At 45.7% G+C, this 16,587-nt stretch overlaps 1 protein-coding gene and 1 long non-coding RNA gene across 2 annotated transcripts in view; both read right to left on the bottom strand.

The window, feature by feature from the left end:
- Positions 1 to 498: 498 nt before the first annotated feature.
- LOC118377602 (zona pellucida-like domain-containing protein 1) lies at positions 499 to 1,715 on the bottom strand. Its single transcript, XM_035764540.2, has one exon. It carries the CDS (start codon positions 1,713 to 1,715, stop codon positions 555 to 557), a length of 1,161 nt encoding a protein of 386 aa, XP_035620433.2. The 3' UTR covers positions 499 to 554.
- A 13,464-nt stretch (positions 1,716 to 15,179) lies between these two features.
- Positions 15,180 to 16,587, bottom strand: part of LOC127908866 (uncharacterized) — a 2,976-nt gene continuing 1,568 nt past the window's right edge. Inside the window, exon 2 of the long non-coding RNA XR_008068791.1 lies at positions 15,180 to 16,587. This exon is cut by the window's right edge and continues 537 nt beyond it. This is a non-coding gene — a long non-coding RNA (uncharacterized LOC127908866).

The raw sequence follows: 16,587 nt of genomic DNA, 5'->3' as shown, positions 1-16,587 counted from the left end.
ACAGCACTAACTAAGCCTGTAATAGTGTCTTTACATAAACACAGCACTAACTAAGCCTGTAATAGTGTCTTTACATAAACACAGCACTAACTAAGCCTGTAATAGTGTCTTTACATAAACACAGCACTAACTAAGCCTGTAATAGTGTCTTTACATAAACACAGCACTAACTAAGCCTGTAATAGTGTCTTTACATAAACACAGCACTAACTAAGCCTGTAATAGTGTCTTTACATAAACACAGCACTAACTAAGCCTGTAATAGTGTCTTTACATAAACACTCTAAAAGGTGTATTATTCTATTCTTTAGTATACACAACATTAATCAGCTCTAGCAGACAAATAACTAGAAAAACAAGATCTCCCAAATGTAAACAAAATGTGAAAAAAATGCATGATAAGTTGAGTCCTCCTCCAGAGGTGTGAGACCAGCAGGTGGCCCACACACGGTCTTGAGCTGAGGACCCCATTTATACTCAAGTCAATGCCACCAACCTGACCTGTATTTAAAGGGACAACGCCGTCTGTCTTGCTGACCCATATTTCAACTCATTCAAGGTGGAGCAGTCAACCCCCTTTTTAATGGTTTGAGTGTCCTGTAGAAGACTGCTGCCATTATCATGACAATAATGCAGACGAATGCCAGAAAGCCCACTGCCACACCAAGTCCTGTAGAAGTGTCTGAGTTGTTGCTGGCAGTCTCCTGTTCTTTTATTGCCACAACTCTTTCTGCTCTGATGGTGATAGGAGTAGAGCTAATGGTTGTGTACCCTGTCACTCCGTCGGGAACGGCATTCCTTCTCCTCCGGTTGGTACATTGTTTAAGAGTACTGCAGGTGCTCTCCTCACAGAGACGGGTGATGCAGTGGAGGAAGTAGGTGGACATCATCTCATTTGGTTGCTCCATGAAGCGGAAGGCCGGGAAGGAGAAGCAGGCGTGTTGACTCTCTCCGTTCTCCTTGATGACGGTCAACGGGTCGACGTTGCAAGGGACAAACAGGTTGAAGACGGTGGAGTCGTCACTGTCGGGTTGTGGAGAAATGGAGGCGTAGCATTGGTCCAGGAACACATGGTAACGGGAGGTCAGGTTGGTGGCTTGGACTCGAGTGTAGATTTCGGTCCTCAGCTCAAGACCCTGTTTCGGAATGATTAAGGGCGAAATGTAGTTGTCATCGCTGAAAAGATTAAGACTCAAAGTGCTGATGAAAGTACCATTGTTGTCCTTAATCGCAATGGAAGATGCCGACGTATCAATCTGGGTGTTGTTGGTCAGGTACTCTAAGGGATAGGCACAGGAGTAATAATACTTCAACTCAGTGTTGTAAGTGACTGGCCCTGTGGTGGGATCATATGATCGGACCACACCACTGATATTGACTGTCTGGAGGTTGGAGAAGTCAGAGAATATCCCTGTGCCTGCGGCGCTGATTGTCCTGAAGAGGCTGCCACAGGAATTGGTTGTGTTGAGGGGGAATTCAAACCTCACGACAGGTGGAATCACACTTTGATCTAAGGTTCCCTTGCAGGCTGGGCCATTCGTGACGTGGTTGAGGATAAGCAGGGACTCGTTGTAGCCAGTGTACATGGCTGGGCAGATGAGGATAGCCAGGCCAATAGATTTGGTTCCACAAGTTACCGAGATGTCAGTGTATTGTGGTCGTCTTAAGTTTGTTCCACAGTCAATTAATTGTAGTTGACTGTTCTTTGCGCCCATCATGGCAAAAAGTACAAAGCTGAGAAGTTTCATTTTTTTTTTTGCGTTCCTTGCTGCGTTCATATCTTGACTGTCCTGCTTCATTACAGGTGCTCTTATAGCCAGGGCTCCTTCTTGGGATAGGACAGAAACAAGGTCAACGTTGCTCTGCTTATTCAAACGATTACATTGTGTTGAGGGTGTCACGCAGAGCAGAGAAAATTGCCTATTTCTTTTGTCGATGTTCTTGAAAATGCAGGTTCCCTTGGGTTGATATGATGTTTCATGCAGTGTTGAATGTAAACGAAACCATTGTTGGCCTCGTTTTGACAATACCCCGTTGACCTTTTTGACAATACATTTACCCCGTTGACCTTGCATCTCATGACCCGGTGTGGTCGTAAGAGAGCACACAATGACCCAGAAGTTAAAGTTCTAGTCTGTTGATGAATCACATACACATGATGTAGGTGGAGAACAGTGCCATGCAATTCTGACTTGCAGATTCGCCTCGACAATGGAACAACAATCAAAAAAGTAATTAAGTGAATAAAATAGTACAAAAAAAAAAAAGCTAAATGAATAAAAATATGATACAAAATCTGCTAAAATAGTATGTGGACACCCATTCAAAAAGTATGTGGACACCCATTCAAAAAGTATGTGGACAGCCATTCAAAAAGTATGTGGACACCCATTCAAATAGTATGTGGACACCCATTCAAAAAGTATGTGGACACCCATTCAAATAGTATGTGGACAACCATTCAAATAGTATGTGGACACCCATTCAAAAAGTATGTGGACACCCATTCAAAAAGTATGTGGACACCCATTCAAAAAGTATGTGGACACCCATTCAAAAAGTATGTGGACACCCATTCAAAAAGTATGTGGACGCCCATTCAAATAGTATGTGGACACCCATTCAAAAAGTATGTGGACACCCATTCAAAAAGTATGTGGACGCCCATTCAAATGAGTGGATTTGGCTATTTCAGCCACACCCATTGCTGACAGGTGTATAAAATCGAGCACACAGCCATGCAATCTCCATAGATAAACATTTGCAGCAGAATGGCCCGTATTGAAGAGCTCAATGACTTTTGGTATTTGGTATTTTATTAGGATCCCCATTAGCTGTTACACAAGCAGCAGCTACTCTTCCTGGGGTCCACACAAAAACATGAAACATAATAGAGAATGACATAACACAGAGCATCAATAGACAAGAACCGCTCAAGGACAGAACGACATACATTTTTAGAAAGGCACACGTAGCCTACATACTGTATCAATGCATACACACAAACTATCTAGGTCAAACTTGGCATCATGATAGCATGTCACCTTTCCAACAAGTCAGTTTGTCAAATTTCTGCCCTGCTAGAGCTGCCCCGGTCAACTGTAAGTGCTGTTATTGTGAAGTGGAAATGTCTAGGAGCAACAACGGCTCATCCGCGAAGTGGTAGATCACACAAGCTCACAGAATGGGACCGCCGAGTTCTGAAGCATGTAAAAATCGTCTTCCAATTCATCCCAAAGGTGTTTGATGGTGGTTGAGGTCAGGTCTTTGCGGAGGCCAGTCAAGTTCTTCCACACCGATTTCTACAAACCATTTCTGTATATACTTTTCTTTGTGCACAGGGGCATTGTCATGCTGAAACAGGAAAGGGCCTTCCCAAAGCTGTTGCCACAAAGTTGGAAACACAGAATCATCTAGAATGTAATTGTATGCGGTAGCATTAAGATTTCCCTTCAGTGGAACTAAGGGGCCTTTCCCAGAACATTATTCCTGCTCCACCAAACTTTACAGTTGGCACTATGCATTCGGACAGGCAGCTTTCGTCTGGCATCCGCCAAACCCAGATTAGTCCGTAGGACTGCCAGATGGTGAAGCGTGATTCATCACTTCAGAGAACGCGTTTCCACTGCTCCAAAGTCCAATGGCGTCAAGCTTTACACCCCTCCAGCCGACGCTTGAGATTGTGCATGGTGATCTTAGGCTTGTGTGCGGCTGCTCGGACATGGAAACCCATTTCAGGAAGGTCCACGACGAACAGTTCTTTGTGGTGCCGTTGCTTCCAGTTTGAAACTCGGTAGCGAGTCTTGCAACCTGAGACAGACAATATTTATTTGCTACATTCTTCAGCACTTGGCGGCCTCGTTCTGTGAGCTTGTGTGGCCTACCACTAAGAGGCTGAGCCGTTGTTGCTCCTAGACGTTTCCACTTCACAGGGACAGCTGTGTACATTAGTTATCGTGTAGTTTTTAATCCCACCCTTCAGCTCCTCACAACCCCCCCCCCATCTATCTCTTAACTGCATCCATTTTTGCCTCATATTTTTCAACTGTGCTGTGATTTTTCACAAAAGTTCTGAACCTTTATATTCTCATAGTTTCAACAGATTTTAAATTAATTATAAAAATGTTTGCTAAAATATTCTTATATTATTGATCGATTGACTATGACTTTTCAAATCAAATTGTATTGGTCACATACATTTTTTTTTGCAGTTGTTATTGCGGGTGTAGTGCTATCTGAGTTAGACAATGTTTGTCTATGGAGATTGCATGGCGGTGTGCTCGATCCTATACACCTGTCAGCAACCGGTGTGGCCAAATTCATTCATTTCAAGGGGTGTCGTCTGTAGATACACTGTATTTTTTTTATTCAACCAAGTCAGTCAAGAACAAATTCCCCTCAGCATCCTGAAAAGCTTTGGCATCAGTCCTCAGATCCTCAAAAGGTTTTACAGCTGCACCATTGAGAGCATCCTGATTGGTTGCATCACTACCTGGTATGGAAACTGCTCAGCCTCCGATCACAAGGCACTACAGAGGGTAGTGCGTACGGCCCAGTACATCACCGGTGCCAAGCTACCTGCCATCCAGGACCTCTATACCAGGCGGTGTCAGACGAAGGCCCTAATAATTGTCAAAGACTCCAGCCACCCTAGACATAGACTGTTCTCTCTGCTACCGCACGGCAAGCAGTACCGGAGCGCCAAGTCTAGGTCCAAGAGGCTTCTAATCAGCTTCTACCTCCAAGCCATGAGACTCCTGAACATCTACTCAAATGGCCACCCAGACTATTTACATTGACCCCCCCTCTCCCACTTTCTACACTGCTGCTACCGTCTGTTGTTACCATCTATGCATAGGCACTTTAATAACAGTACCTACATGTACATATTACCTCAATTACCTCGACACCGGTGCCCCAGCACATTAACTCTGTACCGGTACCCCCTGTATATAGCCTCCACATTGACTCTGTACCCCCTGTATATAGCCTAGCTATTGTTATTTACTGCTGCTCTTTAATTGTTTGTAATTCTTATCTCTTACTTTTTCTTTTAGGTATTTTCTTAAAACTGCATTGTTGGTTAAGGGCTTGTCAGTAAGCATTTCACTGTAAGGTCTACTACACCTGTTGGTAAAGGCCTTGAGAGGAAGCCATTTAACTGTAAAGTCAACACCTGTTGGTAAAGGCCTTGAGAGGAAGCCATTTCACTGTAAGGTCTACTACACCTGTTGGTAAAGGCCTTGAGAGGAAGCCATTTCACTGTAAGGTCTACTACACCTGTTGTATTTGGCGCATGTGACAAATAAAATGTGGACTGAGTTTTGAAATCAGTGGAAGAGGATGACAGCTAAGGAGATGGAGAAAACACCTGTCTCCAGATTACCTCTTCACTACCACATTAACAATACCTTAGTGTTCTTGGGCACAGGCACTAGGGTGGTTTAAACATGTTGGTATTACAGACTCAGACAGGGATGCTCACAGTACACGTCCTGGTAATCTGCCCTGCGGCCTTGTTGACCTGTATACATGTCTGTCTCACATCAGCTTCGGAGAGCGTGATCACACAGCCTTCCGGGACAGCTTTTGCTCTCATGCATGTTTCAATGTTATTTACCTCGAAGTGAGCATAGAAGTAGTTTAGCTAGTCTGGTAAGCGCATGTCACTGGGCAGCTCTCGGCTGTGCTTCCCTTTGTAGTCTGTAATAGTTATCAAGCCCTGCCACATCCGACGAGCGCCAGAGCCGGTGTAGTACGATTCAATCTTTTTTTGTTGTTGAAATTTTACCCCGTTTTCTCCCCAATTTCATGGTATCCAATTGTTTAGTAGCTACTATCTTGTCTCATTGCTACAACTCCCGTACGGACTCGGGAGAGACGAAGGTTGAAAGTCATGCGTCCTCCGATACACAACCCAACCAAGCCGGCCTAACCCGGACGACGCTAGGCCAATTGTGCGTCGCCCCACGGACCTCCCAGTCGCGGCCGGTTACGACAGAGCCTGGGCGCGAACCCAGCGTCTCTGGTGGCACCGAACGTACATACCCTGCAGTACAGCGCCCTTAAACACTGCGCCACCCGGGAGGCTACGATTCAATCTTAATCCTGATCTTAGTCCTGTATTGACGCTTTGCCTGTTTGATGGCTCATCAGAGGGCATAGCGGGATTTCTTATAAGAAATTAGAGTCCCGCTCCTTGAAAGCGGCAGCTCTAGCCTTTAGCTTAGTGCCGATGTTGCCTGTAATCCAAGGCTTCTGGTTGGGGTATGTACGTACGTTCACTGTGGTGATGCCGTCATTGATGCACTTATTGATGAAGCCAACGACTGATGTGGTGTACTCCTCAATACCATCAGAGGAATCCCGGAACATATTCCAGTCTGTGTTAACAAAACAGTCCTGTAGCTCAGCATCTGCTTCATCTGACCACTTATTTATTGATCTAGTCACTGGTACTTCCTGCTTTAATTTTTGTTTGTAAGCAGGAATCAGGAGGATAGAATTATGGTCAGATTTGCCAAATGGAGGGTGGGGGAGAGCTTTGTATGCGTCTCTGTGTGTGGACTAAAGGTGGTTCAGAGTTGTTTTCCCTCTGGTTGCACATTTAACACGCTGATAGAAATCTGGTAAAACTAATTTAATTTTCCCTGCATTAAAATCCCTAGCTACTTGGAGCCAAGCAGAGTTCCTCTGTCCAGTGTCTGTGTTATTTTGTCCATCTTAATCTTTTCTTTTTATTGGCCAGTCTGAGATATGGAATTTTCTTTGCTACTCTGCCTAGAAGGCCAGCATCCCGGAGTCGCCTCTTCACTGTTGACGTTGAGACTGGTGTTTTGCGGGTACTATTTAATTACTGAAGCTGCCAGTTGAGGACTGGTGAGGCTTCTGTTTCTCAAACTAGACACTCCAATATACTTGTCCTCTTGCTCAGTTGTGCACCAGGGCCTCCCACTACTCTTTCTATTCAGCCAGTTTGCGCTGTTCTGTGACAGTTTTATTGCTTCTTTAAACAGAACAACAGTTTTTAACATATTTTTAAAAGGATTTTCTAATGATCAAATTGCCTTTTAAAATTATAAACTTGGATTAGCTAACACAACGAGTGATGGTTAGTGATAATGGGTCTCTGTACGCATATGTAGATATGTACGCATATGTAGATATTCTATTAAAAATCAGCTGTTTCCAGCTACAATAGTCATTTACAACATTTTTTTTAACCTTTATTTAACTAGGCAAATCAGTTAAGAACTAATTCTTATTTTCAATGACGGCCTAGGAACAACAGTAGTAGTTAACTGCCTTGTTCAGGAGCAGAATGTCACGACTTCCGCCGAAGTCGGTCCCTCTCCTTGTTCGGGCGGCGTTCGAGGTCACCGGCTTTCTAGCCATCACCGATCCACTTTTAATTTTCCATTTGTTTTCTACACACCTGGATTCTATTCTCCAATTACATGTTCATTATTTAACCCTCTGTTTCTCCCATGTTGGTGTGCATGTTTGTACATCAAGTTCAGGTCGTTACTTGTTGGTTGGTATTGTTTGCCGGGTTCGTTATTACGCCCGTTATTTACGAGTGACCGGTTATTTCACGCACCTTTAGTATTTGTTATATACTGATGCTGTTCGTTGAATAAATTACCTATTATTACACTCATCTTATTACACTCATCTCTGCTCTCCTGCACCTGATTCCACGCACCAGTTACCCACAGCCAACAGATTTTTACCTTGTCAGCTTGGGGATTCAATCTTACAACCTTCCGGTTACTAGTCCAGCTCTAACCACTAGGCTGACACCTGCCTCCCCAACAGTTTCTGTCATTTTAATGGATAAAAATGTTGCTTTTCTTTCAAAAACAAGGGCATTTCTAAGTGACCCCAAACTTTTGAACAATAGTGTATGTGTTAAGGCTTTACACACCCTGCTATATTGTGGATAAAGAGTTACCTGTCTAACACAACACAGAAAGTGTTCTTTAATGGAAGCCTCGCCAACATAATCCAGGTGGAATCAGGAATTCCCCAGGGCAGCAGTCTAGGCCCCTTACATTTTTTCAATCTTTACTAATGACATACCACTAGCTTTGAGTCTATGTATGTGGATGAGTCAACACTATACACGTCAGCTACTACAGCAAGTGAAATCACTGTAACACTTAACAAAGAGCTGCAGTTAATTTCAGACTGGGTTGTAAAGGAAGGAATTAGTCCTAAATATTTCAAAAACAAAAAACAACGTATTTGGGACAAATCATTCACTTAACAAACCTTAAACCTCAACTAAAACTTGCAATAAATAATGTGGAAATTGAGCAAGTTGAGGTAACTAAACTAATTGGATTAACCCTTGATTGTAAACTGTCATGTTCAAAACATGTTGATACAACATTGGCTAAGATGGGGAGAAGTCTGTCCATAATAAAGCGTTACTCTGCCTTTTTAACAACACTATCAACAAAGCAGGTCCTACAGGCCCTAGTTTTGTCACACCTGGACTACTGTTTAGCCATGTGAACACGGCTGGCCCTTAAATGTACACAGAGAGTTAGCATTAATAATATGCATGCAAATCTCTCATGGCTCAAAGTGGAGGAGAGATTGACTTCATCACAGCTTGTTGTTGTAAGTGTTGTCATGCTGAATGGACAGAGGTGTCTGTAGAAACTACTAACACACAGCTCGGACACGCATACAGACCCCACAAGACATGCCACCAAAGGTCTCTTCACAATCACCAAATACATTATGGTAGTCCACTACTTGTTAACCAAAATGTATCAAAGGATAGCCACCACTAGCCATGATTTGTTGGCTAGTAGTGGCTACTGCCTGGCCAGTGAGCTAGCTAGCTACAATTCACTAATTTATCTATCCTCCTAAATGCAGTAGTCACTGCCCACGGAATAAAACCGAGTTGAACATATTTGTCTGATAACGAACGAGTCGTGAGTCACTGTTGCCCATGGTGTTATCATGTCTGACCAGTTGGCTACTGTAGCCTGTGTCACCCCATGAGCTCCTGAGTCTTTTAGCATTCACAGACCAGTGTCCGGTCTGGAGCCTGAAGTCAAGAGCTCTGCTACTGCCTAGCAAGCTAGTGGTGTCTAAAACCCGGTCCCTATACTAACCCGGTCTGTCACTATACTAACCCGGTCCCTATACTAACCCGGTCACTATACTAACCCGGTCCCTATGCTAACCCGGTCCCTATACTAACCCGGTCCCTATGCTAACCCGGTCCCTATACTAACCCGGTCCCTATACTAACCCGGTCCCTATACTAACCCGGTCACTATACTAACCCGGTCCCTATACTAACCCGGTCCCTATACTAACCCGGTCCCTATACTAACCCGGTCCCTATACTAACCCGGTCCCTATACTAACCCGGTCCCTATACTAACCCGGTCCCTATGCTAACCCGGTCCCTATACTAACCCGGTCCCTATACTAACCCGGTGCCTATACTAACCCGGTCCCTATACTAACCAGGTCCCTATACTAACCCGGTCACTATACTAACCCGGTCACTATACTAACCCGGTCACTATACTAACCCGGTCACTATACTAACCCGGTCCCTATACTAACCCGGTCCCTATACTAACCAGGTCCCTATACTAACCCGGTCCCTATACTAACCCGGTCACTATACTAACCCGGTCCCTATACTAACCCGGTCCCTAAAGTCGTGGTCTGTCCCTATACTAACCCGGTCACTATACTAACCTGGTCCCTATACTAACCCGGTCCCTATACTAACCCGGTCCCTATACTAACCCGGCCCCTATACTAACCCGGTCCCTATACTAACCCGGTCCCTATACTAACCCGGTCACTATACTAACCCGGTCCCTATACTAACCCGGTCCCTATACTAACCAGGTCCCTATACTAACCCGGTCCCTATACTAACCCGGTCACTATACTAACCCGGTCCCTATACTAACCAGGTCCCTATACTAACCCGGTCCCTATACTAACCCGGTCACTATACTAACCAGGTCCCTATACTAACCCGGTCCCTATACTAACCCGGTCCCTATACTAACCCGGTCCCTATACCCGGTCCCTAACCCGGTCACTATACTAACCCGGTCACTATACTAACCCGGTCACTATACTAACCCGGTCCCTATACTAACCCGGTCCCTATACTAACCCGGTCACTATACTAACCCGGTCCCTATACTAACCCGGTCCCTATACTAACCAGGTCCCTATACTAACCCGGTCCCTATACTAACCCGGTCACTATACTAACCCGGTCCCTATACTAACCAGGTCCCTATACTAACCCGGTCCCTATACTAACCCGGTCACTATACTAACCAGGTCCCTATACTAACCCGGTCCCTATACTAACCCGGTCCCTATACTAACCCGGTCCCTATACTAACCCGGTCCCTATACTAACCCGGTCACTATACTAACCCGGTCACTATACTAACCCGGTCACTATACTAACCCGGTCCCTATACTAACCCGGTCCCTATACTAACCCGGTCACTATACTAACCCGGTCACTATACTAACCCGGTCCCTATACTAACCCGGTCCCTATACTAACCAGGTCCCTATACTAACCCGGTCCCTATACTAACCCGGTCCCTATACTAACCCGGTCCCTATACTAACCAGGTCACTATACTAACCCGGTCCCTATACTAACCCGGTCCCTAAAGTCGTGGTCTGTCCCTATACTAACCCGGTCACTATACTAACCTGGTCCCTATACTAACCCGGTCCCTATACTAACCCGGTCCCTATACTAACCAGGTCCCTATACTAACCCGGTCCCTATACTAACCCGGTCACTATACTAACCCGGTCCCTATACTAACCCGGTCCCTAAAGTCGTGGTCTGTCCCTATACTAACCCGGTCACTATACTAACCTGGTCCCTATACTAACCCGGTCCCTATACTAACCCGGTCCCTATACTAACCCGGCCCCTATACTAACCCGGTCCCTACACTAACCCGGTCCCTATACTAACCCGGTCACTATACTAACCCGGTCCCTATACTAACCCGGTCCCTATACTAACCCGGTCCCTATACTAACCCGGTCCCTATACTAACCAGGTCCCTATACTAACCTGGTCCCTATACTAACCCGGTCCCTATACTAACCCGGTCCCTATACTAACCCGGTCCCTATACTAACCCGGTCCCTAAAGTCGTGGTCTGTCCCTATACTAACCCGGTCACTATACTAACCTGGTCTCTATACTAACCCGGTCACTATACTAACCCGGTCACTATACTAACCCGGCCCCTATACTAACCCGGTCCCTATACTAACCCGGTCACTATACTAACCCGGTCCCTATACTAACCCGGTCCCTATACTAACCAGGTCCCTATACTAACCCGGTCCCTATACTAACCAGGTCCCTATACTAACCCGGTCACTATACTAACCCGGTCACTATACTAACCCGGTCACTATACTAACCCGGTCCCTATACTAACCCGGTCCCTATACTAACCCGGTCCCTATACTAACCCGGTCCCTATACTAACCCGGCCCCTATACTAACCCGGTCCCTATACTAACCCGGTCCCTATACTAACCAGGTCCCTATACTAACCCGGTCACTATACTAACCCGGTCACTATACTAACCCGGTCCCTATACTAACCCGGTCCCTATACTAACCAGGTCACTATACTAACCCGGTCACTATACTAACCCGCTCACTATACTAACCCGGCCCCTATACTAACCCGGTCCCTATACTAACCCGGTCACTATACTAACCCGGTCCCTATACTAACCCGGTCCCTATACTAACCCGGCCCCTATACTAACCCGGTCCCTATACTAACCCGGTCCCTATACTAACCCGGCCCCTATACTAACCCGGTCACTATACTAACCCGGTCCCTATACTAACCCGGTCCCTAAAGTCGTGGTCTGTCCCTATACTAACCCGGTCACTATACTAACCTGGTCCCTATACTAACCCGGTCCCTATACTAACCCGGTCCCTATACTAACCCGGCCCCTATACTAACCCGGTCCCTACACTAACCCGGTCCCTATACTAACCCGGTCACTATACTAACCCGGTCCCTATACTAACCCGGTCCCTATACTAACCCGGTCCCTATACTAACCCGGTCCCTATACTAACCAGGTCCCTATACTAACCTGGTCCCTATACTAACCCGGTCCCTATACTAACCCGGTCCCTATACTAACCCGGTCCCTATACTAACCCGGTCCCTAAAGTCGTGGTCTGTCCCTATACTAACCCGGTCACTATACTAACCTGGTCTCTATACTAACCCGGTCACTATACTAACCCGGTCACTATACTAACCCGGCCCCTATACTAACCCGGTCCCTATACTAACCCGGTCACTATACTAACCCGGTCCCTATACTAACCAGGTCCCTATACTAACCCGGTCCCTATACTAACCAGGTCCCTATACTAACCCGGTCACTATACTAACCCGGTCACTATACTAACCCGGTCACTATACTAACCCGGTCCCTATACTAACCCGGTCCCTATACTAACCCGGTCCCTATACTAACCCGGCCCCTATACTAACCCGGTCCCTATACTAACCCGGTCCCTATACTAACCAGGTCCCTATACTAACCCGGTCACTATACTAACCCGGTCACTATACTAACCCGGTCCCTATACTAACCCGGTCCCTATACTAACCAGGTCACTATACTAACCCGGTCACTATACTAACCCGCTCACTATACTAACCCGGCCCCTATACTAACCCGGTCCCTATACTAACCCGGTCACTATACTAACCCGGTCCCTATACTAACCCGGTCCCTATACTAACCCGGCCCCTATACTAACCCGGTCCCTATACTAACCCGGTCCCTATACTAACCGGGTCCCTATACTAACCCGGTCCCTATACTAACCCGGCCCCTATACTAACCCGGTCCCTATACTAACCCGGTCACTATACTAACCCGGTCCCTATACTAACCCGGTCCCTATACTAACCCGGTCCCTATACTAACCCGGTCCCTATACTAACCGGGTCCCTATACTAACCCGGTCACTATACTAACCGGGTCCCTATACTAACCGGGTCCCTATACTAACCCGGTCCCTATACTAACCAGGTCCCTATACTAACCCGGTCCCTATACTAACCCGGTCACTATACTAACCCGGTCACTATACTAACCCGGTCACTATGCTAACCCGGTCCCTATACTAACCCGGTCCCTATACTAACCCGGTCCCTATACTAACCCGGTCCCTATACTAACCCGGTCCCTATACTAACCCGGTCCCTATACTAACCCGGTCCCTATACTAACCCGGTCCCTATACTAACCCGGTCCCTATACTAACCCGGTCCCTATACTAACCCGGTCCCTATACTAACCCGGTCCCTATACTAACCCGGTCCCTATACTAACCCGGTCCCTATACTAACCCGGTCACTATACTAACCCGGTCACTATACTAACCCGGTCACTATGCTAACCCGGTCCCTATACTAACCCGGTCCCTATACTAACCCGGTCCCTATACTAACCCGGTCACTATACTAACCCGGTCACTATACTAACCCGGTCCCTATACTAACCCGGTCCCTATACTAACCCGGTCCCTATACTAACCCGGTCCCTATACTAACCCAGTCCCTATACTAACCTGGTCCCTATACTAACCCGGTCCCTATACTAACCCGGTCCCTATACTAACCCAGTCCCTATACTAACCTGGTCCCTATACTAACCCGGTCCCTATACTAACCCGGTCCCTATACTAACCCGGTCCCTATACTAACCCGGTCCCTATACTAACCCAGTCCCTATACTAACCTGGTCCCTATACTAACCCGGTCCCTATACTAACCCGGTCACTATACTAACCTGGTCCCTAATACTAACCCGGTCCCTATACTAACCCGGTCCCTATACTAACCCGGTCCCTAAAGCCGTGGTCTGTCCCTATACTAACCCGGTCCCTATACTAACCCGGTCACTATACTAACCCGGTCCCTATACTAACCCGGTCCCTAAAGCCGTGGTCTGTCCCTATACTAACCCGGTCCCTATACTAACCCGGTCACTATACTAACCCGGTCCCTATACTAACCCGGTCCCTAAAGCCGTGGTCTGTCCCTATACTAACCTGGTCTCTATACTAACCTGGTCTCTATACTAACCCGGTCCCTATACTAACCCGGTCCCTATACTAACCCGGTCCCTATACTAACCCGGTCCCTATACTAACCCGGTCACTATACTAACCCGGTCCCTATACTAACCCGGTCCCTATACTAACCCGGTCCCTATACTAACCCGGTCCCTATACTAACCCGGTCCCTATACTAACCCGGTCACTATACTAACCCGGTCACTATACTAACCCGGTCCCTATACTAACCCGGTCCCTATACTAACCTGGTCCCTATACTAACCCGGTCACTATACTAACCCGGTCCCTATACTAACCCGGTCCCTATACTAACCCAGTCCCTATACTAACCTGGTCCCTATACTAACCCGGTCCCTATACTAACCCGGTCCCTATACTAACCCGGTCCCTATACTAACCCGGTCACTATACTAACCCGGTCACTATACTAACCCGGTCCCTATACTAACCCGGTCCCTAAAGCCGTGGTCTGTCCCTATACTAACCCGGTCCCTATACTAACCCGGTCCCTAAACTAACCCGGTCCCTATACTAACCCGGTCCCTAAACTAACCCGGTCACTATACTAACCCGGTCCCTAAAGCCGTGGTCTGTCCTGGAAAGCCTGTGTAAATAATGATCGCCAGAATGGCCAAACAATTATTGTTTTTAGACCAACGTTTTGGGCTCTAAAATGTGTTTATTATTAAAAGTTTATTATAAGTTTGCTACAAATCGAGATATTTCATTAAATTGCGATCCATTGTGACTCCTACATTTATCGCCACACAGGACCACACGCTTACACCAATCACGGGCCGGCAGGCTACGAGGACTCTCCCAGTTGACTTTCAGGCAGGATGAAAAAAGACTACATCGACCATGATCCTTTGCTAATTACGACCGCTGACAACTGTATCAAACGTCAATAAAATGCTGATCTGACATCTGTCTGCTGGATAGGTGGTGAGTGGGCATGTGTGCAATGGGCCTAAGACTAAGGAAAAAAACAGAGGCATCACAAAGATTACGTACGGACAAACTTTACTTAATAATGTCAGTAACAAAAGCAAAACACAGCATCACAACACCAAGGCAACACGTTGAGTAGGCATCATGGTTGTGGTCTATTTTCTCCTTCACAGACCAACCGAACAGAACTGAGTAGCATGGTAGGACAAAATACCTGGGGCTCAATTCAATAAAACCTGCATTGCAATATTTACACAGTAGCTTTTTTCTCTCTCCAAATGGTCAAATAAACTCAGATTGGTCTTGGGGACTGTATAAAAACCTACAACTACTAGCAGGTATGCTAACTACTAGCAGGTGTGCTAACTACTAGCAGGTATGCTAACTACTAGCAGGTGTGCTAACTACTAGCAGGTGTGCTAACTACTAGCAGGTATGCTAACTACTAGCAGGTATGCTAACTACTAGCAGGTATGCTAACTACTAGCAGGTATGCTAACTACTAGCAGGTATGCTAACTACTAGCAGGTGTGCTAACTACTAGCAGGTATGCTAACTACTAGCAGGTATGCTTTCACATTTCAGAATTAGAAGTGTGTGTACACGAGATGAATATTGTAAATAAAGACATTGCCTAAACATTGCTATGGTGGGTTTGAATGAATCCCAGTCTTTTTGTTTAAAGCTAAAATGCAGTTCAACAACAACATAACATAACAGGGTTCACAGAGCAGAACAAATAGAGACCAACCATCTAGACTCCATCTCAACAGCATATTTACAATCATTGGCAGTGGTAGATGCTATTCCTCAGAGAAATCATATACACTTTGTACACAAAAAAACATTGGTTCAGACATTAAAATGCTCTCTCTCTCTCACACACACACACACACACACACAAACACAACACTGGAATTCATCAGGCAGTATTGTACAGTAGGTAAGGCATTATGGGATACCGTGATGTGGATAGTTAAAATGAGGGTCTTGACCTTCCAGAATAGGATGTGACATCATAAAAATAACAAATGTAAAAATACTGACTCCTTGCCAGGAACTGCATGGGGCAATACCATGAGCAGTGGTGCAAAGTACTTAAATACAAATACTTTAAGTACTACTTAAGTAGTTTTTTTGGGTATCTGTAGTTTACTTTAGTATTTATATTTTTGACAACTTTTACTTTTACTCCACTACATTCCTAAAGAAAATATACTTTTTACTTCTTACATTTTCCCTGAAACCCAAAAGTACTTGTTACATGTTTAATGCTTCAGCAGGACAGGAAATGGTCTAAATCACACACTTATCAAGAGGACATCACTGGTCATCCCTACGGCCTCTGATCTGGCAGACTCACTAAACACAAATACTTTGTTAGTAAATGATGTCTAAGTGTTGGAGTGTGCCCATAGCTATCCATAAATGTTTTTAAAAAACAAGAAAATGGTGTTATCTGG

Source organism: Oncorhynchus keta, chromosome 18 (assembly GCF_023373465.1).
Source record: "Oncorhynchus keta strain PuntledgeMale-10-30-2019 chromosome 18, Oket_V2, whole genome shotgun sequence".
NCBI lineage: Eukaryota > Metazoa > Chordata > Actinopteri > Salmoniformes > Salmonidae > Oncorhynchus > Oncorhynchus keta.
This window is presented reverse-complemented; position numbering and strand designations above follow the sequence as displayed.